At 39.3% G+C, this 23,660-nt stretch overlaps 1 protein-coding gene across 1 annotated transcript; it reads right to left on the reverse strand.

Annotated features, from left to right (window-relative positions):
- Positions 1–1,549: 1,549 nt before the first annotated feature.
- Positions 1,550–23,173, reverse strand: LOC149273814 (beta-alanine-activating enzyme-like). The gene is made up of 15 exons (XM_089505982.1): positions 23,111–23,173; positions 19,999–20,246; positions 18,772–18,892; positions 15,302–15,624; positions 12,635–12,824; positions 12,236–12,477; positions 11,732–11,838; positions 10,555–10,727; positions 7,934–8,126; positions 6,069–6,181; positions 4,891–5,695; positions 3,790–3,953; positions 3,459–3,584; positions 2,885–3,016; positions 1,550–1,942 (listed from the first exon to the last, which is right to left on the reverse strand). Exons 1-15 carry the CDS (start codon positions 23,171–23,173, stop codon positions 1,550–1,552), a joined length of 3,393 nt encoding a protein of 1,130 aa, XP_089362108.1.
- Between the last annotated feature and the right edge of the window lie 487 nt (positions 23,174–23,660).

Raw genomic sequence — 23,660 nt, forward strand, 5'->3', positions numbered from 1 at the left:
GACATTGCTTATGACAGCCTGCAGAATTCTTCCTGATAGAGTTACAACCAAGACCAAGCCCCCACTCCTCTGTGGAGGAGATTCTCTCTGATTCACTTACTGTTTATAGCGAACATCCTAGGTAGTTCAATAGAGAATGAGTTCTCAACTTCAGAACTGGGGGGAGAACATCATCCAATTTTAAAATTGAAATGTTTATCTGAGTTTTAGTCGACAATAGCTCCAATGCCAGAATTCACATAACCAGGGGATTGGCAGCACATGACAATGTCCCAATGTCAACGACAATAAACAGCAATCAATTCAAGGTCATCGTGGTATCAATGACTGGTGTTGATAATGCCATCTTCAACCACCTCAACACGAACACCACAGAATTGATAAAATTCAGGTCTCATTCACTGCACATCTAAAAATGTACTATATCTCATACAATGCAAAAAATGCCCCAAAATGAAAAACCTGGGTGAAAATAAAAAAACTCTTGCACCAAAAGACTTAACCCTTTGAGCACTGGGGTTTGGGGACACATTTTTCCGCACCAGAGAATACTATCCATAGCTTATACTTTCACAGGTTTTCATAGATAATTAGTTCAATTATCAGTGCATTCAATCACGATATATTGGTAGAAAGGAGGATAGAGCATAGTGGTATTTTTCCTTTTGCTTAATGTTAATACGCCCAAAGATTTTACAGCGGATATTCTGTTTGTTTGCTATTTCATTCTTCCTGATCATTTCAATTTCACTGGCTGATTCGAAGATATGAGCATATCTCACAGGATTAAAAACAGGTGGCAACATAAGACAAATTCAATGGCCTCCTACAACGTGTGGACGTTTGTAGTGGGGTGAAGGGTCACCAGATTAGTAAGATTTATTTAAAGATAAAACTAGGACTGCTTGATTGGCCCTCAATGGGAACTAAACACTCCTTCTTTAATAAACATGCATACACACTGTAGTGAACCCAATTCAAACAAACCTTAAATGTGTATTTTTAATACAAACTGTCATCGATTCTCCGTGGACTCCAGTGTGTTTTGCTGAACGTATTTGGTTTTTATTGGAATTGGAAAACGACTTTGGATATCACGTGCCTGCTTCATTAAAGCATAATTAAATTCAAGAGAGCATATGTTGTTTGTGTAGAATATGCTTTTAGGTGAACATTCAAATTATATAGAAATCTTTTTCTGCAAACTGATATCTTGATCTTCACACCACAATCTGAAAACCACAATTAGCCCTATGGGAAATGTAATCAAGTATGTCATCTGTTATTTTTGCGGGCACATAACAGGAGCGATGTTGCGGTCAATTTGATGAACTAGGGAGCACAGCTCTGAATCACTTATAAAGGGATTATGAATATACATCACTGTATTCTTAAAGTTCCATTGTATTGAAAAGAGACACGTAGTAAAGTATATAGGCCTACAGAAATCATGTATAAAAATATTTATTAAAAGGGCACAGCTAGGTTTGCCATAATAATCTTTCATAACTATACAATAATCAAAATTAGTAATTCCTCATGTTGGCTCTTAAAACAATGGTTTGTTGCCAATTAGATCCACACAATAGACATTATTGTTTCTGCAACCAATAACCAGACTGGTCTCCCACACCACTGGTGAAGAGAATACCTCTCCATTGAGTTCGTACATATTTATCAAGACGCCGTCCTCAGCATCCATGATCCACAAATGTCCATCTGTAGAAGCTGCAGCTACCAGCTCCCTATTCTCTGTGCATGGGTGGGGGAAAACGAATGGGGTAGCATACACCCGAGAGCTGGTTTTATAATGCCATATTAAACCCCCTTGAGCATTACAACAGTAGATGAACCCATCATGGGAGCCAAAAATGATTTTCCCAGACAGACCTGACAAACAGGCAGATGAAAAAATTGGTCCACTGGTACGAACATGCCAAACCTGTATAAAAATACACATCGATACATTACTGAGTTACAGAATATTTACTATATTGCAAATTAACAGGATGTCTCACACTGAGGAGGGTCCATAAGCATAACAGAACCTGGAAAGCTTTCCTCACTGGTGAAGCGTATCTATCCTGGGGGCGTAAAGGCTCACGTTTCTAAGAAAAATCAACAACTAAATGGGCAACCATGTTTGCAGCATTGCTCAATCTATAGGGCTAAAAGCTGCACATAAATTATGATTCCTTTGCACACTTTCAGTCATTTGACTCGGGTAGCTCTTGCTCCTAATCATAGTCTTAACAATCCAATGTTATAGCTCCTTCCTTTCCATGTAATGCTGATTTCACCAATGTTAATGCAGAAGAAGCGTATGCACTACTATATGCTTTTTAAGAGCTGGAAAATTAGCACTTTTTTAGTAATGCTTTCACCTAAGACAGAAGATGACTGTTAGATATTTTTAAAATACAACATTTTGAGCACTTTTTGTTTTTTAGGAAGCAGAGCTTTGTTGCACTGATGTGTCATCAGCTACCGGGAGACAGATGGAGACCCCAACCGAGGAACTCTCCTGCAGCTTCAGCCTTTAGAATGCAATAAAGGATTACCCTAACTTCCACTTGGGAGTTTAAATCCCGTACAATGTAACTGTATGCAATGTTAATATATAAAATACAGGCACTATGAGTAGCAGACTTGCTTTAAAATCACATGATAGCTAAGTGGTTCTTTTTGATTGTGTGTGGTCCCGCTAGCAAATAAATGGAGTTGTTCTGCAGGACACCACCATATGTGTTTGACTCTTTCCCTACGGCCAGATACTTGGCTTGCAGGAGATGTGTTCTGATATGATAACTGCAAGTTAGCCCCCATTCATTTTATGACTAGTAACAGTATATCTTGAAATTATGAAGTTTAAGAGTTTTCTTACCTTCTCTCCTGCATGACTGAGACAATAGAAGCTTTCATCCACGCAGCCGATAAACACGTGGTCCTGGTTGCACTGAGGGGATGCAAACAATGGTTTTCCACAGACAAATGTCCAAATGCTGTCCCCTGTAGCCTATACAGTAAAATATGTTTTAACAAAACAAGAAAAACATACGTAATGCAGTGTAGCGTTTTACCCTATGTTTATTTCAAGTAAAATACATAATTTGGAAAAATGCAATTTTAAAACATAAAATCTATTTTAAAACTTTTTAACATTTTATTACAATAGTATGATCAGTTTTTTATGTTTGGGAACAGATCGAAAACTCTATTTTTGCTATTACTATAATGCCCAAAGCAGCTAAAGCTCCATTAAGCTACAAAAGTCTAAAAATCAGCAGAGTTGGTGGAACAGCACCTTTAAGTTAAAGTACCATAAATTAGCACACTGCTTTAGTCGCATCATGTTTTCTTGTATGTAACTCTGCACATACGATATTATGACACAGGCACAAAAAAAGCTCTCTACAAAATAACTGTGCCATTAATTAGATATAATTACGTAGACTTACTGGGTTAACAGCCATTAATAGCCCACCAAGGGTAGCAGCATATACATGGTATGGTGTTGAGCTTATGCAAGGGGATGAAAATACAGCGCCTCCTCCACAGTAAGACTTCCAGATACACTGCTTTGCCTGCACGGACAATAAAAAAAGACGAGGCTCAATAAAGGGAATATTTTTCAGAATATATATACATTATAAAGGTTTAACCCCAATGCTTTTCTGCCTCTTAACTAACCTCTATTTGAGTTAAATCACACAAAATAATATAAGCATTAATAGCTATCCCCATATAAAAGGCATGAAAAAAATAATGCTACAACATAAAAATACTTACTTCAATATCCAAGGCATATAAATGATGGTCATGGGACCCAACATATGTTAGACCTGATAAAGGGTCAACAGTGGGTGAACTTTTGATGGCATCCTCAGTGGTGAAAATCCAATGTGTTTCCCCATCGTGCCTATTTAATGAGTATAGTGATCCATCGTAGCAGCCTGCAAGCAAAACAACTGTTCAGTACGGGTTAGAAAATCAAGAATGCACGTAAAACCTGCAGCTGCAGAAGGCTTCAATGATTCATTTCCACCATAAAATGTTTTTTTGATTTTGTTTTATTTGTTTTTAAGGGTTTATTCAATAAGAGTGGAACACTTATGCTTTACCAACTCCATTTATTCTGATCAACCTGACCAACTCCACGGAGCTTCTGTTAGAGAAGAGCATAGTCTTCCTTGTATTATGCATGGTTAAATCCATGAGATTTCTTAAAAGTTTCACCAATGAACTGCGCATTATCTACAACCAGCTTATCCCTCCGTGCAGCACAAACCTGCTAATATAAGCCCTCTATGATGCATAGTGAAGTGAGGCAGTGGAAACTTCTGCCAACTGTCCTCTTCATAAATAAACCCTCTTCACAGTGGCAGGAATTTCTTAAGTTTCAGGTCCGCAGGCTTTTTCCATCGTGTATTATAAATGTAAACGCTGTGGATACCATGATGCAACTAAATCGCATTTTGTGGTTTGATGAATGCTATAATTAGTAAGTAGACTTGTGCATCCAGATCGTAAAGCAGAGAGCTCCAAATTTTGGTTTGCATTTTGTTGACACAGAAGTGGTCGGTAGGGAGACAGATTTGTGAGTGAGGGTGAGTGACTGGAATGGACAAAGCCCTCCGTATTTCAAATCCAAGTTAGAAAGTACCTGGATATAATAGGTGAATAACTATTTGTTCAAAAGGTGTTTTCCTTCTATAAAGGGAACTAGGGAATATCCAATAAAGGTGCTAAATAAAATAAGAATACATTCAACAAATAACCAAGGAGTTCTACGTTTTATGCAGAAGGTAAGATGTTTGATAACGGCATTTGTGCTAACACGAGTCAACATGATATGTGTAACAGCAGCAGATAGACCCTCCATATACACACCTATTAGGACAAAGTTTCCACACTTTGACAGAGAAGCAGAAGACTCAATTCGATCTCCTAGGACTCTTTCCCAGACCACTTGCCCAGACTGAAGATCAAGGGCCTGCACTCTGTGTGAATGAGACCCGATGTATACAGTCACAGGGGAGCTCACGCTGGCTGGTTTTACAAGAAGAGGAGATGCGTCCACACACTTGCTTGTATCAGATTCCCACCTTAAGTTCATAGATAGGATCTGTGTACAAAGAGGGCTTTCCAGGGCACTGCCCAACATATGAGTCTCTGACATATTCGAGTTCAGTGACAGATGGTTATTTGCAATACTTTGGGTATTTTTTGGCCTTTTACATTCAGAGTCTGGTTTTAACAATTCCTTTACTTTGTGTGATCCATTTAGCCAGTGACATATCTGAGTAGGACACTCAGAAGGTAAATGCACATTTACAAATAACCTGTTTCCTTTACTCAGAGAGATAAAGGAATTCACGTCTTCTTCTGTCAAATATAGACCTTTTCTTTTACCTGAACCGTTTTCGGTTTTGTATACAGTGATGGTATCCTTAGGATTTTTTGTGATTGCCATGGTATCCGTAATGTCCAATTTTTCAACATATTTGGAAATGTGTCTGTGAATAGCCATCATATTGTTGCTGAGAATAACTTCAAGAAGTCCGGGTACAGGATTCCCAAGCAAAGTATCAACCTCTTCCTGGAATCTCATGGCTGTTAAGGAGTCCCCACCACTGAGAAGAAACACAGACTCTTTTGCAACAGCAGGAGAATCTTCTGAAAACCCCAGCACAGACTAGATGACAATAATTCACATGAATTAGAATGGAATACTTGAATAGTTGATTTTTTTAGGAATGTGATTAATATACCTCTCAAAATACCAATTCCACGTGTAGTCAACACAAACAAAACCTTACATATTGCTAAAAATAAATAATAAGACTTAAAGCTTTAAAAAAATATCCAAGTTAAAAATACTATTAAAAAGTATAACTTTAATTATACCCATATAAGTATTCACAATTCCAATTATGGCCATAAAAATATTTGCCATAAAACAATTAACCCACCGGGTGCTTCAGCAGATCATCTCTTGTGATGAGCTAAGGATCAAAGGAGTTGTAAATCAAACAGCTGAAGAGCTGCCAGTCAGATTTGAACATTACCTTCCATATTGTCTGCAATTTTTCCCACAAATCATCGCCCCCTTGTACTACATAAGTTGTCTTCCTTTTCTTTTCACTGTAAATTAGATTTAGTTGCGTATTGTCTATTTTACCTAAAATAGAAACACATTGAAATGCAAAGAGCAGAAATACAAAGTGTGGGTTGATTTGCATCAATATGAATCAGATGCCTACTACACAGTTTGGTACAAGCGGCAACAAGGCTCACGCAAATGACATTATCTTACGAGTAACTAAATTAATTCATTAAAAAAATCTATTTTTTTATGTCTGTTAATCAGTTTGTTTTGTCAATATTAAGTATAAGCATTCACCTCATTGTAGATATACCGTATTTGCTTGTTTATAAGACGACCCTGATTATAAGACGACCCCCCAAAATCTGAATATTAATTTAGGGGGGGGGGGGATGCCTGAATATAAGACGACCCTAAAGGAAAAAAGTTTTACCAGTAAATGTTAATTCATGTAAACTATTTTTTTAAATAAAAGCTATGATTGAGAAAAATATTTTTTTTGTTTTTATTTCCTTGTATTTTCCAACCTGTCCCCCAGTTAGGAACATCTGCCCCCAGGCTTGCCACACCAATATGGCACTGTGGCCCATGATACGCCTTTTAACCCTCTATATGCCACTGTGCACCATGGTATGCCTTTTGACCCCCTATGTGCCACTCTGCCTCCAGAAATGCCTTATACCCCTATATCCCATTCTGGAATTTAGGGGGTTAAAATGCATATTATGGGGCAGAGTGGCATATAGGGAGGTATAAGGCATTCCAGGAGGCAGAGTGGCATTAAGGGGGTTAAAAGGCATTATATAGAGCACTCTGCCTCCAGAAATGCCTTATAGCCTTATATGCCACTCTGGCATTTAGGGGGTTAAAAGGCATATTATGGGGCAGAGTGGCATATAGGGAGGTATAAGGCATTTCAGGAGGCAGAGTGCTCTATTAAATGCCCCCTTAACGCCACTCTGCCTCCTGAAATGCCTTATACCTCCCTATATGCCACTCTGCCCCATAATATGCCTTTTAACTCCCTAAGTGCCAGAGTGGCATATAGGGGTATAAGGCATTCCAGAAATGCCCTATGCCCCCATTTAACACACACACGCGCACACACACTTACCGGTGCTTCCAATTTCCTGCTGTATTGCCGGGGCAGCGGGTTGACGTCTCCTTCCGCTGCAGCCGGAAGGAGGTGGAGTTGGCAGCGGGGGTTTGTCTGCGTCCGTCGCGCATACCTTCCCCGGCTGTCAGAGATCAGAGTTCCCCGCGCCGGTGTGTGTGTGTTGGGGGGGGACAGGAGGATCCAGGTCCCCTGCAGCGGTGCGGGGGATCTGGATCTTAGTCTCATAATCAGACCTCTATTTGAGGTCTGATTAGAAGACGACCCCGATTAGAAGACGAGGGGTATTTTTCAGAGCATTTGCGCTGAAAAAAACCTCGTCTTATAATCGAGCAAATAAGGTATTAGTAACGCAAAATTCCTCAGCATTATCTGATCAATTACATGTTCTGAAGTTCTCTCCCATCTTCTCACCCACTCTCATAAAGGCTGTCTGAACCAATGGAGATGGATCAGCAAAAGGGAGGAGTAATCATGATTATCCTGGGAACAGTAACATGGCTGTTCTCATGTTATATACAAGGTTGTCTGTTTAACATGTATTACTTCAGTAAAAGTGACAGATCTTAAAAGGTTATGGCCTAAGGCTCAGTGATAATTTTATATATTTATCTCACTATGCCCCCAGGGTCAAAGGGCATGTTTAAGAAAGCACGTGTCATAAAAATTCAGACATGATGATTCTATACAAACATTGTATCTTTGCTTCTTACCATGTTTAGTAAGAGGTAATGAATCTATCAGAACCAGGTCATCAGGCACGGCATAGCTCAGCAGGTGTGCTCGAAGGTCCTTCCAAAGTGATCTCTCCTCTACAAGTCCTTTGGATATGACAAAAATGATTAGCTGCCTGGCTTCAAACCATGATATTGCACACGTTTCCACATGGTCAAGACTTTCTACTACCTGTAATTAAATATCACAATATTAAAAAGTGTGAAAGGTTTCCCGTAAATGGGTACAATTTTTACATTCAGTCAGTTTTATAAAAGGGTTAAAATATAGAGTAATGACCCTAGCAACCAGTGTTACAACGGTTCCACATTTGTTGCATCCTGGCTGGTATTCCATTACTTGAAGCTCAACATCTTCGAGACTGAGATTATGGTTATTCTGTCATCCCCTCCGCCTACAATTCCTGACATCTCTGTTGACAACTCCACAAATCACCCAATTGACCAAGTCCATTTTCTCTTTCATCCACCACATCCAGTCACCCACAAAATCCTGGTACCTTAACCAGATCTTATGACAATCACTCAGTTGGCTTCACATACGGTTCAGAATCAAATTCAAACTCCTGACATACAGAGTACTCAATGACTCTGCACCCCCTATATCTCTAGTCTCATATCCAACCACCCTCTAACCTCCCTCTTCATTCCTCCAATGACTTGTGTCTCTCTATTCTACAGTTATCACCTTTGATAGGAGTTGTTTTTTTCTTATTCTCCTGGCATTACTGGTTTCTTGGCATACGGTTATAGTGTGGTGGACATAGTATTTGCATAGCGTTTGCGCATAGCACTTGCTGGATCTTGAACCACTGCCCACTCAGAGAAGGATCTGAACAGGTTTGTGTACGTTTGGACGTAAGGTCTTTTCCTGTCGGCTTACACTTGGGAATAGAAGTTTGATTCAGAAATAGTCTAATTACCAAACATGTTTTTAAAGCTTGGGGGGGGGGGATTCCTGTCCAATCCCTGGTGGGGTGTCTATTTCCGGACCCTGGACCCCCATAGCCTGGCAATGTAAGGTGTGTGATGTAGGACTCAATTGGATAAACCCCCTACAGGCTATCACGGTACAACTAGCAGGTGCTCCAAATTGTGCAACAACAAACAGATTTGCACTGCAAGCTGAAGTCTGAAGAGAAGTGTGCCAGTTAGCTGTTGATGTGAACTTCGAATTACCAAAGGATATTTAGACAAAGGAGCAAATTTCACTGGCAAATCCATGAGATGATGGGTGGAGGGAAATGATTTGCGCTAGGTGTCCCACACTTCCTATCCATCTCAAGCTGTGGTCCTTATACTGTAGAGAGTATGAATGATCTGCTGAAAGAACAAATACGCAAAAATTGACATCGCCATCTACCCAGAAAACATGCAATACATGGATCAACAAATCCAAAAATGTATACAGGTTCTGGAGATGGGGCCTAAAGTGAAAATAATACTCAGTGTGGCTGACAGAAAAAATATTTCCGAGAGGGGAAATAGTAGCTCGATGACAAGGTAGAACCTTAAGGTGACTGATGATCACGCAGACAACAAGCTTTTTAAGATACATTGCTCCAATGCACCATTGTTGAACATATGGAGCAAGTAGAGCAGTTGAAGGTGGACTTTGCCAAAACTCATCACCACACCATCATAGGGTGGCTGGACAGTTTCAATCCTCTCATAAGATTTAATGTTTTTGGGGGTTGGATGTTTCATCTGGCTTTTTATGTCATACTGGCTCTTCTACTGTGCTATGTTTGTTTTAAGATTCTGATGTCTCCACACTAAAACCTGTAGATGCCTTGCCTCTCACCATCGGGGATCGGCATCTAGTGACTCCACAAGCACAAGGAGCCAAGAGTGTGATGAGAGTTTATTTTATTTCACCACTTCCTACTCCTGTTTTCTGGATTTCACACATGCTGTACAGCTTCTTTGGAATTCCCTACCCCACTCCATTATTATTATTTATTGTTTTATATAGCACCATCAGATTCCACAGCGCGGTACAAAGGGTAGACATGACATAACAATTAGTATATAACAAGAAAACATACAGAAACAACATGTGAGGAGGGCCCTGCCCAAATGAGCTTACAATCTAGAGCGAGTTAAGGTGTATTACACAATTGGTAAAAGTGCAGTTGTTAGGGATGGACCAGCCACACTAGTGTAATTACTGCTGGAAAGGAACTTGGAAAGGTGAGCTAAACGAATATGGGAGGAGGGGTGTTAAGGCGTAAGTGTTTATGCGTCCTTAAAAAAGTGGGTCTTAAGGGATTTTTTGACGGACCGAAGGCAGGGGATAGACAGATAGGCGGGGGGGGGGGGTCATGAGGATAGGGGCAGCCCTTGAGAAGTCTTGTAAGAGTGCATGCTTACAACCAGAGGAGAGGACAGACTGAGATCATTGAATGAGTGGAGAGACCGCTTAGGACTGTATTTAGAAATGAGTGAGGAGATCTTAGTAGGAGAACAGCTATGAAGACTCACTCCTTCTATTATAATCTTGCATGCATTTCATTCAAAGTTTTCTACAGCATAATGTCATTCAACTGACATTAAGAACAAATTGTGGTCTATCGACAAAGCGGAATTTATAAACCAACCTGTTGAACATATTCCAAACTCAGACGTTTTCCGTGACGCTTGATCTGATTATCTTTCCGTCCCAAGAAATATAAGTCCCTATCCTTTAATGTCACCCAGTCACCAGTCTTTCTCATTGTTTCAAATGGCAACTTCATTTCTTCATCTATAAAACAAATGCGTTCTCTTCCACCTGTGGGAATAATTAATCAGAAGGGGGTATAGGAGGCTTCAGTTTTATCACAACAGCTTCTCTATGCATTTGGAGGGATCAGGCATGGTGAGCTTCTAATACAAGGGCTGGCTATTCCCTGCAAAGATCTGGAATCTTTGCAGGGAATAGCCTTCCAAGGGCTATGAATGATGCGAAAGTTTCAATAGTGAAAGTTTCACTGTCCACTTTAACCCCTTTTGTGACACAGGGTTTTACTCCCCTAAGCAACAGGAGCTTTTTTTGCCATTTTCAGCATATCTTTCAACATATATGTTAATCAATGATTCCCATTACCCATACACATTATATATTGTTTTTTTTCCAAGGACAGATATGGATTCCATATTATGTCTTTTTGTATAGTGTATCATTTAGTATGAACAGCAAAAATAAAAAAATACATTTTGGCAATTTTACTTTTTTCTTTTTCTTTCACAAATTAGGTCCCACTGACAAACAAAACAACATGATTTATGTTCAACAGCATGCCCTGAGCTAAATGCTCCCTTACATACTACACTATTTTGGACGCATTAGGAAAGGAGGTCCACCACATGAAGAACTTTATGGATATGCCTTACTGAATTCAATAGACATCTCTGCAACTAACAGCTGTCTTTCTATAAACCAGAATTTCTCAGAACAAAGGAGTATGCAGTCCATCACTAGGCCAACAAGCTGACCTGCTCATATTCACATAGAAATGTTGGCATATTTGGGTATACTGAATAAATAACCTATTTTGTTGGCGCTACCATACTTACTACATATGATTTCACCGCCAATATGAAACAATCAACCAAAAGGAAAATTATAAATAAAACAAAGTCTAGAGTTAGATTGATAAAACAGCAAGACAAATATCCTCAAATAATCCATGGAAACATACTTTTTAAAACAAGAATTGAAAACATTTTTAAGTAACAAATACAACAAAATTATTTGGACCACTTTGCCCATGTAACATGTACATTCATGTGTACCTAGAAGTACTTGTCCTTCCCCTTCATGAATTGTACAGCCTTGATCATTCTGCACTTCAACTGTCGTCCCATACAACGGATGTCCCAAGGGAACAAGAGGTTCATGCCTAAATAAAACAAAACCAAGTAACTGTAAAATTGGCATATAGATGGTTAACACTTTATGCCATCACTTTGTAATGTCCACACCCCCCCCCAAACAGCGACAGTTCACGCACTTAAACAATTTGCTTTAAACTCTGTACTCCCCCTTGTTTGATTCATATGTTTATGTTAATAGGCTTAGAAGCATTTAAAACTGTTTTGTGATCAGAGTTGGTGCCTATCACAAGATTTATACCTCAACAAAAGGAGGGGTTTAGTCATTCTGTTGCTTGCAGAACACATAACATCAGACAGATGTTTAAATCATTTATAGGTTTCCATACCTGACTTGACAATTTTAACTAACATTTTTTTTCATAATAGTTCAAAAGCAGATTTTTTCTTTTTTCCGTATCTCACCCAGTCACAGAAATAAGAATTTCCTCTGGAATCTCGTAGTAAGTCGCCCAGCTGGACACTTCCGTTATGCCATACAGATTAAATATGCGGGTCTTGTTCCCTGGTTGTCTCCATCTTCTTATAACAGAAATGGCTGGAAATGGCTCTCCACCTAGAGCCAAAACTCTTAGCGACGTATCTCTAGACAACACAGACGACCTAATGGAATGAGACCCAAATCTTCTCAAGAAAGTTGGTGTTACCTGCAGAGAAAAGTAAGTTATTCCAAGAAAAGGTACGATAAATATCCCAGCATGGCTTCTTTTGTTTTTGTTCCCATCCCACAATCAAAAGCCCCCATAAAAATCTCATAGGTCAAATGGAAGTGAGTAAACATTTGATACACTCTCGGGCTCCTACCTGCATCACTGTCACACAATGCTGCTGAAACACGTCACATAACTTGGGTGGCACCATTTTAATAGTGTCTGGTACAATGAGAAGGCAGGCCCCAATGGAAAGTGCAAGGAACATCTCTATAACAGATGGGTCAAAGGTCAGAGGTGATGCCAGGAAGAGGAGATCAGCCGGAGACATGTCAAATATGGATCTAAGAGGACAAAAAGAAAATCAGCTAATGAGATGGCAAAAGACAACAACAGGTAATACAGTATTATGTCATCTTCAATTCACTTAGCGTCCGACACATCTTCGGGCCAACAAGTATGGATCTTTTGGCATTTAACAACTCTGACGCACTTGCGTTTAAGACGATCTAATTAATATTATCTTTATTCCAAGTAAATGAAATAATCCGGCAGATCATGAGGACTTGAAATTAAGCTTGCACCATAAAGTGGGTATCAAATATATTAGGGCTGAAACAACTAATCGATAAAATCGATAATAAATCGATAATGAAAATCGTTGTCAACGATGCAGGGGACCTGGATTCCCCTCACTGTCGGCCGGTCTCTCACTTCCGTCTCTCTCCCCCCTCCCATACACCCCTCTGACTCCTCCCCCCTCCCATACATCACTCTGCCTCTCTCCCGACTCGTTACTGACAGGCACTTTCACTGCAGCCTCATCGTAAGTGAAGGGCAGTAACGGAGGCTGGCTGTGCGCATCGTGCAGACCCCCACCGGCTGACGGAGAATCATCCTCTCTGTCAGCCGGTGGGGGTCTGCATCGCACAGACAGCCTCCGTTACTCACCTTCACTTACGCTGAGGCTTCTATGAAGCTGCAGTGAAAGTTCCTGTCAGTAACGGAGCCGGGTAGAGAGGCAGAGCGGTGTATGGGAGGGGGGAGGAGGCAGAGTGGTGTATGGGAGCCACCCTCCCACACACCACTCTGGCTCCTCCCCCTCCCATACGACACTCTGCCTCTCTACCCAGAGTATGGGAGGGGGAGGAGGCAGAGTGGTGTATGGGAGGGGGAGGAGCCAGAGTGGTGTATGGGGGGGGAGGAGCCAGAGTGGTGTATGGGAGGGGGGAGGAGCCAGAGTGGAGTATGGGAGGGGGGAGGAGGCAAAGTGGTATACTGGAGGGGGAGGAGGCAAAGTAGAGTATGGGAGGGGGGAGGAGGCAGAGTGGTGTATGGGAGGGGGGAGGAGGCAGAGTGGTGTATGGGAGGGGGGGGAGCCAGAGTGGTGTATGGGTGAGTTATAGTGGTGTATGGGGGGTATTATGAATTTCAGGGCATATAGGGGTATAAGGCATATCGATATTAGGCATATCAGGGGGGGCATAAAACATATCTGGGGGTAAAAGGTATATCAGGGGGCTCAGTTGCATATCACTGGCATATAAGGAGTATAAGGCATATCAGGGGGCACAGTGGAATCTGGCATATAAGAGGTATAAGGCATATATGGGGCAGAGTGGCAAGCTGGGGGTCAGATGTTCATAACCGGGGGCAGTTTGGTAAATAAAAAAAAATGTAAACAAGGCTTTTCTTCTCATAGTTTTTATTAAATATGAAAAAGTTAACATATGAATTAATATTTACTAATAACTTTGCATTAAAACCTAGTTTGAGAAACAGTGTTTGGGTTCTTGTAGCTTTTATTATTATGTCAGTAAAATAAGAAGGTGAATAGCGAGAGGCCATTGCAATAAAGAGATGAAAGTGTAAATTGGACGTTTTTTATTACATTATTTTAAATTGAAAAAAATGCATTTTTTATCCGATTAATCGAAAAAATAATCGGACAACTAATCCATTATTAAAATAATCGTTAGTTGCAGCCCTAAAATATATATATCGTTTCTTTTCATCTATAAACATCCATTCTATTAGTTCATTTAGTCTACAGTACTGCAAAATGTAGCATTTGAGGAACAGTGCAAAAGGGACCTCTGGTTTACTGAACACAAGTTTCTCTCATGTAAAACGGCACAAAGCTAAATTCTCCACAATGATCTAAAATAGTGCTACTGACAATCATTAAGTGATGATCTTCTAAGAGCAACATTCTAGCACCAAACCATAAATCAGTGCCCAAAGCAACGCAAAACACTCCCTTAGGAAGCAGCCTAACAAGCACTTTACAGCAAGCCACTAGCTTCGTTATTAAGATTTTATACCAACAGGACACTTCTTTATACAATGAAGTTTTGAAAAGCTCATTAGGTCTTCCTAATTTTGATGTATACTCGCTGATCTAATAACTTAACTTAAGATTCTCTTATATGAAAAGGCACTTTACAGAGTTACAAAATAAGATTAAAATGTAATTATTCCAAACATAACCCTCATCTGAATAAATTGTTATGCAAGTATATATGAAAGTGATGAGACATGGAATATTAAGGAGAAGAAAATGAGAAGGCACAACACACCCCATATCTGATGCTACCCAAAGGACTTTTTTTTAACGTAAAATATCTTTAAAAAAAAAAGATACAAACAATATAATGTTGTTATAGTCCAAACAATATATAATTTACATGTTATATTAATTGAGTTACAGAACAAAAGAAAACAATAACAACATAAAGGAACAGTTTGAAGGGTAAAAGTTCCCGGAGAACCTCACATTTTAGGAGGCACTATTTGACGATAAGTTTAAAAACTTACTTACCGAAGATGGTGAATATTTGGCACTATGCACCTATGAGGCACACTGACAATTTTAGGCGCCCCTGTTGTCCCAGAGGTATGGAGTATATAGGCTAAGCAATGTTCATCTTGCACATCAATGCATTCACCGAAGATCTGGCTCGGTGCATGTTCCTCATTACTGGATGTCTGCTTCACATTTAAGTTTGCAAGAGCGTTGGGTTGGTCCCTTTTATGTGAGATGTTGGCTTCATCGTCCATGAGCTTTTCAAAAAGAGTTACATCAAGATGCCGTACTGAAGAAGAGTCATGTTGAGTCCAGCCGCTAAACATCAGCCGGAATGACTGCAAAACAAGGTCATGAACCATGAGCAGCTACTGATTTAGGGGGTATTGTATTAAAAGTTTAAAAGAGAGTTTGTCAGAGAGCTGAGCTTATATCTCAGAGACTTCATCATGCATTATACTCAGTGGGCTTCCCCTACAAGAAGGCCTGAGTTTGTGTGTATAAGGTATTAGTCAGTGAGATTACTGTCAATGAACCTCACAGGTTAAACTATTATAATGAGCCACCTAAGCTCATTTTATAGAAGCCTTTGGCCCTTCATAATGCATAGAGAAGCCAATAAGAAACTCCAACTCTCCTGCCATTTCTGCTCTAACGAAAAAACCTCAGTGTGTCATTCAACTCTTTTAGACTTGGCCACACACATCTCATTAATGAACAGGCACTAAACATTAAAGGAACAGATATAGGTAATACTAGATAAAACTGTTTTATGCAGAAGTTTTAAAAGAGAAAAATGATGGTGTAGTAGTATGCACAGATGATGACACTATATGTCTATATTATGCACTCACAATGTGTACGTATATTCAGGCTTCATTAACATCAAATCCTCCGGGTGGATGTGTAGCAAATATATGTAAGGAAGCAGAAAAACAGATAGGAACCACAATGGTGTGGTATCAAACAATTGTTGCAGCACGCAAACGTAGAGATACACTTACACTTTGTGTGAAGGTATAATGCCCATATGCATCAGGTGCTTCTCCTCTGCTTTCCTCCAACGTCTCCGGATACTCCCCAGTGTTCCACTGGTGTGAATCTACACGCAGTGGGTTAATTGAACTGAATCCACAATGTAGTGGGGTAAAATAAACACTATTTATTCGAGGCTGTAAGCCAAAACAAAAACGTAATAACAATAATCCGCCAAGGGATGTTAAAAAGCAGTAAGAAGTCCAATAATAAAACGTAAAAAGAGCTCTATAAAATCCTCAACGCGTTTCGCCAAGTATGTGGCTTCATCAGGAGTATCTTCGGTGCCGGTGTGTGGTTCTTTTAAATCATGCGGGGCGCCATCTTCGTTTTTCGACGTCTGAAGTCAATGCGTCCGATGTCGTCATCCCGTCTGTTATACATACGAATGAGATACCGAGTTTGTCAAATTAATAATACCGTTCTATCACTTACTTCGGAGTTCCGTGGGATGATTGAAGGTCCATCAACAGACGGGATGACGACACCGGACGCATTGACGTCAGACGTCGAAAAAAGAAGATGGCGCCCCGCATGATTTAAAAGAACCACACACCGGCACCGAAGATACTCCTGATGAAGCCACATACTTGGCAAAACGCGTTGAGGATTTTATAGAGCTCTTTTTACGTTTTATTATTGGACTTCTTACTGCTTTTTAACATCCCTTGGCGGATTATTGTTATTACGTTTTTGTTTTGGCTTACAGCCTCGAATAAATAGTGTTTATTTTACCCCACTACATTGTGGATTCAGTTCAATTAACCCACTGGGTGTAGATTCACACCAGTGGAACACTGGGAGGTATCCGGAGACGTTGGAGGAAAGCAGAGGAGAAGCACCTGATGCATATGGGCATTATACCTTCACACAAAGTGTAAGTGTATCTCTACGTTTGCGTGCTGCAACAATTGTTTGATACAGTTATACACGAGCGCAGGGGGCTTTGTTCTAATTTTCAAACACCCAGAGAGTGTTTTTTACGGGGTGCAGCTGGGTATCCGGTCCAGTGACACAAAGGGAAGTATATCGATCAGTTTTTCTTCTCTATATACCTTATTTCACGTTTGGCATGTTTTGGGGATGCTGCTGTCCAATTTTAATATATGTGCAACTTTATATAAAAAAAATAAATTGTGAGGGGTAGCATGTTTTTTTAAATAGATTTTTCATATTTATTTTTTCAGGTGTGGGGTACAGGGTACCACAGGGCTTGACAAATTTGTTGTGAATCTAGGCGCCAGCTAAAAAAGTTAGGAGCCAGGATTTTTTTCCAACAGGTATACACGAGCGCTAGTGGTCTTTGTTCTAATTTTCAAACACCCAGAGAGTGTTTTTTACGGGGCGCAGCTGGGTATCTGGCCCAGTGACACAAAGGGAAGTATATCGATCAGTTTTTCTTCTCTATATACCTTATTTCACACTGGTCTTCAGCACTTTTTTCTGACACTTATACAGAAATTTTACGTGGACAGACTAGAGATTTTTTGGTCAGCTGACAATCATTACCCCTGGCATAAAACCCAGACCCTTCAAGATGAAGACGTTTTATGGCTGACCCTATTATCTACAGTTCTGCTTATGTCCTTGTTCAACTGTAACTTGTACCTTTCTCAGTTAGAGTACCTACACAAATTATATATTGTTTTTTTTTAGGGATTGGGATTTCTTTTTTTAAACTATATTGATCTATATAATCCATTATTTAGTATGAAATATATGTTTATATATTTTACAATTATACCTCACAGAAATGAGAAACAAAACCCCAAATTATAATGATATACCTCTCATGAATTTGGATACACCTTAAACGACGATAGGTATTCAGAGGCCCTAACTTCAACAGCTCTCACAGATCTTAAAACCGCTACCTATTACATGTTTTTGAAAAGTAGACAACCCAGGGTATTGGTACTATGGTTATTTTGAAGTGAACTCTAAAACTGCAGATTAAAAGAAAATCTTAGTATTGCTGTTTTGGATTTCTTGCCCAGGGCATGTCCAACTGCAGAAAAAAAGGAATTTGTGTTGTGCAACATTCCCCGAGTACAGTGATGCCCTTCACGTATAAGTTTGGCATGTTTTGGGGATGCTGCTGTCCAATTTTAATATATGTGCATCTTTAAAAAAAAAATGAAAAAATTGTAAGGGGTAGTATGTTTTTTTTAAATAGATTTTTCATGTTTATTGTTTCAGGGGTGGGGTACAGGGTACCATATAGTAAAATTACAAAACCGAACCATTTAACACATCTAAAAAATCAGACTGTAAACAAATGTTTCTGTGATCCAGTGTCTCCCAAAAATAATACTATTAATAACTATATAGCCCCTTTCTCCCAGTAAGACTCAGAGCACTTTTCAGCACTCGCTCTCGGAATTAACTAAATCACTGAGTGAATAATAGATGTTATTATTTAGATATTACTTTATAAAATATATACCAACCTCTGCTTTGTTATTTTCAACCAGCATAAATTTCATGCCAATCCTTTCCATAAGTGAAGAGGTTAAATGAGATGGATTGCCTGGATCCAAAGGACAGTAAGCAGCTGGGACCTGGAGAATGCTAGCAAGAAACAGAACAAGCATTAATATGATGCTTTATAGACCTTTCCCACACGCATGGGTGTTTTGAACACGTTTGTCTGGTATAATCAGCAACTTTCTCTGTTGTTATGGAACACCCATTAGTTTAGCAATATTTTTCAATTTATTAAATACAAGTAGGGTAGGAATTTTCCAGCTAATTAAATCTACCTTTATTTATAGCGATCAGGCATCATGTGTTCACAAGTGTCCCCCACGATAACATATTGTAAAAAAAAATAAAATAATAAAAAAAAAAATTTAAATACATTTTCATGTAAAATAAATATAATAAAGGACCGGTGGGCTTTTGTTGACTTAGACACCCTTCACCGTAAGCGCGTGAATGGAGATCCTTAAACATTGGTGCGTCAGAAGTGGGGGGAAAAATGGCTACAAGCCGTGGGGATGCATATTTTCTACCTAGATATGGTATCTTTAGCCAAACTGTAGAATGTAACCCCTTACTACATGCGCCTACCCCTGCACTACATTGGGTGCCGAGACCTCTATGGGCTGCGTGTGCAATTTATCTGTATTTACAAAAATATATATTGATAAATTTACTAAGGAATTGCGGCTTTCAAGAAAAATCATTCAGTTTCTGTTACTTTTACTATGTTGGATTTTATTTTTCCATATTCTTACAGATATATAACATACGATGGTGCACATTTCACCCTAAACTATGTATCTACAAATAGCTTAACTTGTAATGGAAAAAACACACAATATATCAGGTTTCCACATTTGAAGTATAAGCCAATATCGTCACCTAATGTAACTACAGCAGGCAATGTGTCCAGACCCCTGGCACTTAAGGGTTAAAGGGCAGCTGTGGTGAATTTCCCTTACAATATGCATTGTATCACATTTCTAAACTGTCCTATAACCTTTACGTGAAACTAGATTTCATAAGCAAATGAAGACCTGACAAAGTCTTTCAACAGGCTAGTTTCATTCGCTTCTCTTAGCGAATACTGTAAATATTGCCAAACGAAACAGTGTTGTAACTGGACTTAAACTGGATCACTAAATAAAGAGGGAAAAGAAACTAATTAAATACTAAATATAATAAGTTCTTACCCAATAATCCATGATGGCAAGTGTATTCCTGGTGAGCAGTAAATGCCAACGTTAGAGTTTTTCGCAGGCACTCTGTGTGATTTCAGGAAGCCTGTTAATTCATCTGCCAGGCGGATCACCTCCTTGTATGTTAGGAACGACGGAGGCTGTTCAATGTTGTGATAACACACTGCGTTTTTGTGTTCATGTTGTGCTGCAGCACGTAACACCATTCCATGGAGCGTCCATTGCATTGGAACTGCAGTCGTCTGAAACAAAAAAAAAGCACAATTTTTCTTCGCGCTCAAATATTTGTCACATTAATCAACAGTACGGAAGGCAACGTTCCACCCACTGTACTTTTGTAAGGGAATTGTCAAGACATTTAAATACGGTAACAAATCTTCCATTTATTTTATCTATCTCTTCTAATTAGAACAAAATCTTTACCGGCCTGCTCTTACTCTGATTGGCTTGTTAAAAATAGGTTTAAAATAGGAGTGACGAGGGATTCAATGTATAGCAGAAGAATAAGTGCCACAACTATTAAATTGAGATGTATTACCGTATTTGCTCGATTATAAGACGACCCCCCAAAATCTGAATATTAATTTAGGAAAAAAAAGAAAAAGCATGAATGTAAGACGACCCTATAGGGAAATTTTTTTACCAGTAAATGTTAATTAATGTATTTTTTTTTAATAAAAGCTATGATTGAGAAAAATATTTCCAACCTGCCCCCCAGTTATGCACATCTGCCCCCAGGCTTGTCACTCTGCCCCATAAATGCCTTAAACCCCCTATATGCCACTGTGCCCCATGATATGCCTTTTAACCCTCTAAATGCCACTATGCCCCATGATATGCCTTTTAACCCTCTATATGCCCATGTGCCCCATGATATGCCTTTGGGGGGTTTGCTCTGAAAAAAAACTTGTCTTATAATCGAGCAAATACGGTATTTATTTATGTTTTAAAAAGCAACTACTATTTCTCTGAAAAAAATATTTACTTAACATAGCTGTGTTCTGTAACGCTATGTTTAGGCAAAATGTCTACTTTAATAAAGGTTCCTTTAAGGAAAAGGCATTATCATGTGTTGTGATCACTTAATATACCTGCTGGGAACTAAACTCCTCTAAGAGATGACCTTTCAGTAACTATCTAATACTTCCCGGGCATCTACAGCCTTTCAGGGCTATTTCAGTAAGGTTATACTAAGGTATTGAAATAACCTAAACGTTAACAGGGAGAACTGCCATCGAGAACAGTTAATGGCGAGTGTCTCATCCCCAATCACGGACATTTTAGCCACAAATAATTAATGAAAATGAATTATTAAAGCCCTCAATAACGTAACATTAACTACATCAAAGGGTTGGCTGAATTTTTTTATATCCGTTTCTCTCAGGCTATATTCATGGGACGTGTAATGTTTTAGGGTAAAAATTATAGATGTGATTGTGTTGTATTGCCTTGTGGTAAACAAAAGAATGGCTCAGTCTTAATCGCCTAGGTGGACATTCTGAATAATAATAGTCTACGGAGAAATGGATTTCATTGCACAATTATATTGTCAATCGTAATGTTAGTTTTTATTACCCTCGCCATTGTTAAAGAGAATCTAGTGACCCTCTATAATAAATATATACATAACGTAATGGCCAAATAGATCACCTTAGCGTAGCGTCTAAACAAGGAGAGCTGGCCAAAATATCACATGGTAACCTTAAGATAAACTGGAGCAAAACTTTTCTTATTCCCCAATGCTAACCAACTCTTCTATATATACAGCACTGTATGTTATGCTCAGCAGGAAAATGGGTTTTGTCTGTGAGACTTTTCATTTAACAAAGTTAATCTATGACATCATGCAGAATACTTTGCTCTGGGAGACTGAACTGTGCCTTCCAGTAGGATATCTTAACTATAGACCATGCAAGGGAGCAAATCGTTATTCATCTCCCCCCAGACACCACACATTGATGCTGGAAGGCTGCTACAATGAAGCAAAAAAAAGTTGAAAAAGATAAGAAACCGTGCATCGATTTATTAGTGGTGTCGTCACGATTTGCAGTATACAAGTCACAGCAAAACGTACAGCACGATTCTCAGTTCCGCTGACATATATTAATAACGTTAATGGACCTTTCAAACAACCTATAAAACTACACGCGTAGCGTGTGGAAGGCGCAGCCGTGGCATAATTCTGTTAGACTCGCACACTTGCTTATTTACCTCCCCATTCTCCACATGGGATTCTCCCATTTACAAGCCTGAAATACCTCGCCCGCCACCACTATGCACACATCTGTTTCCTCCGTGCAGTTTTTCTAACGCACGCTGTATGATCAGAGTGACTGTTTCCTGTTCCTGGGCCGAGAGAGACCCGGAAGTAGTTCGCTGTGTTTCGCAACTAAAACGCAGTGACGTAGTAACGTTTGAAGAACGTTATGATGGGCTTTTTAGGCCGTTGAGATCGAGTTCTATGCTCCTTTACACACGTTTTCTTCAGAATCGCAGGGAAAATATAAACTAAAACCATATTCAATCCATACATTATTTTTATATATCACTTTAGTTGGACGTTGACATCTTTTATTGGGCCAGTACAGAACAAGGTGTAAAGTTACATAAGCTTTTGGGTTCTTCCAAGCTTTTTTCCATGTTTCCAATGTATTCACGTACAGCGCTACGGAATATGACGGTGCTATATAAAACAATACAAAATAATGCCAACTAATGAGTCTATTTTCTATTGGAATAAAATGCATATATCCATGTTTATTTTCAATATTGAGGTTATTCTGGTTCCCACTTACTAGAGATATTTAATATGGCATTTACACCACTGAAAGGATAATGTGGATGCATCACTGCCTCAGAAAAAAGTATTTGTGACTTTCGGTTACTTTTTTGTGAAAAGGACCTTTACTATATTTTCCCGAAGCTTTCTGTAACTTTGGTAAAGTTAGCTTAGTAATTACCTCAATAAGACAATCTGCAAAAATTCTTACACACATATAACGTGGCCCCTGCAACAACCAGCATCTTGGGAAACGCTGCACCGTTTAGTCCAGCTGTTGAGCCGGAGCATTTAAAGGAAACAATGTAAGGGTAGCTATTCTTTTACAGGGTAATCTGCGTCACGTTGCCGGTTCTCAGCTTGAGCATAGTGCTCTAGGCAAGTCGCCATAATCAGAATATCACCTTTAATAAAACTAGAGAGAGAGAAGAAAAAGGAAATAACACATAAAAAGAGCAATAGCAGGATTAACTGGATCACAGCCTCATATAGTGCAGACTCATTGATCCAGTATGGCACTTAAAAGTAGATGGTGGTGTTCTTGATCCTAAAAACTGCAATGTCCTTAAAATAATACTTTTCTCCCTCATTCCTCCATTCATCATCATGAACCTTCTGAGATATCTTCTCCCAGCAGTGATTAACACTTCTAGAGAACTATTCCAAACTAATTATCACTAGCCTAAAGCTACAATAATCTTCTGTATACCCATCCCAAAATAAAACGACAAAATCTGTATGAATTACTGTGTAATTTAGTATGAAAACCCAAATCACCAGTACACTCGGGACTGCGCTGGTAAATACCATCCTGTAGGGGGGGAAGCAGTTGCTGTTACTCATTTGACTCTAAGCTGCTTTATTTGTGAGCTGCGGA

This window comes from Sceloporus occidentalis, unplaced genomic scaffold, assembly GCF_023333645.1.
Source record: "Sceloporus occidentalis isolate IW3139 unplaced genomic scaffold, rSceOcc1.0.p SCAF_358, whole genome shotgun sequence".
Taxonomy (NCBI): Eukaryota; Metazoa; Chordata; class Lepidosauria; order Squamata; family Phrynosomatidae; genus Sceloporus; species Sceloporus occidentalis.

Coding starts and splice junctions, on each gene's coding strand:
- LOC149273814 (XM_089505982.1), bottom strand. CDS start 23,173: ATGGCGACTTGCCTAGAGCACTATGCTCAAGCTGAGAACCGGCAACGT. Junction 8,127..10,554: donor GTTTGGAATATGTTCAACAG/GTTGGTTTATAA, acceptor ATTTAATTACAG/GTAGTAGAAAGTCTTGACCA. Junction 1,943..2,884: donor TCAGTCATGCAGGAGAGAAG/GTAAGAAAACTC, acceptor ATTTTTATACAG/GTTTGGCATGTTCGTACCAG.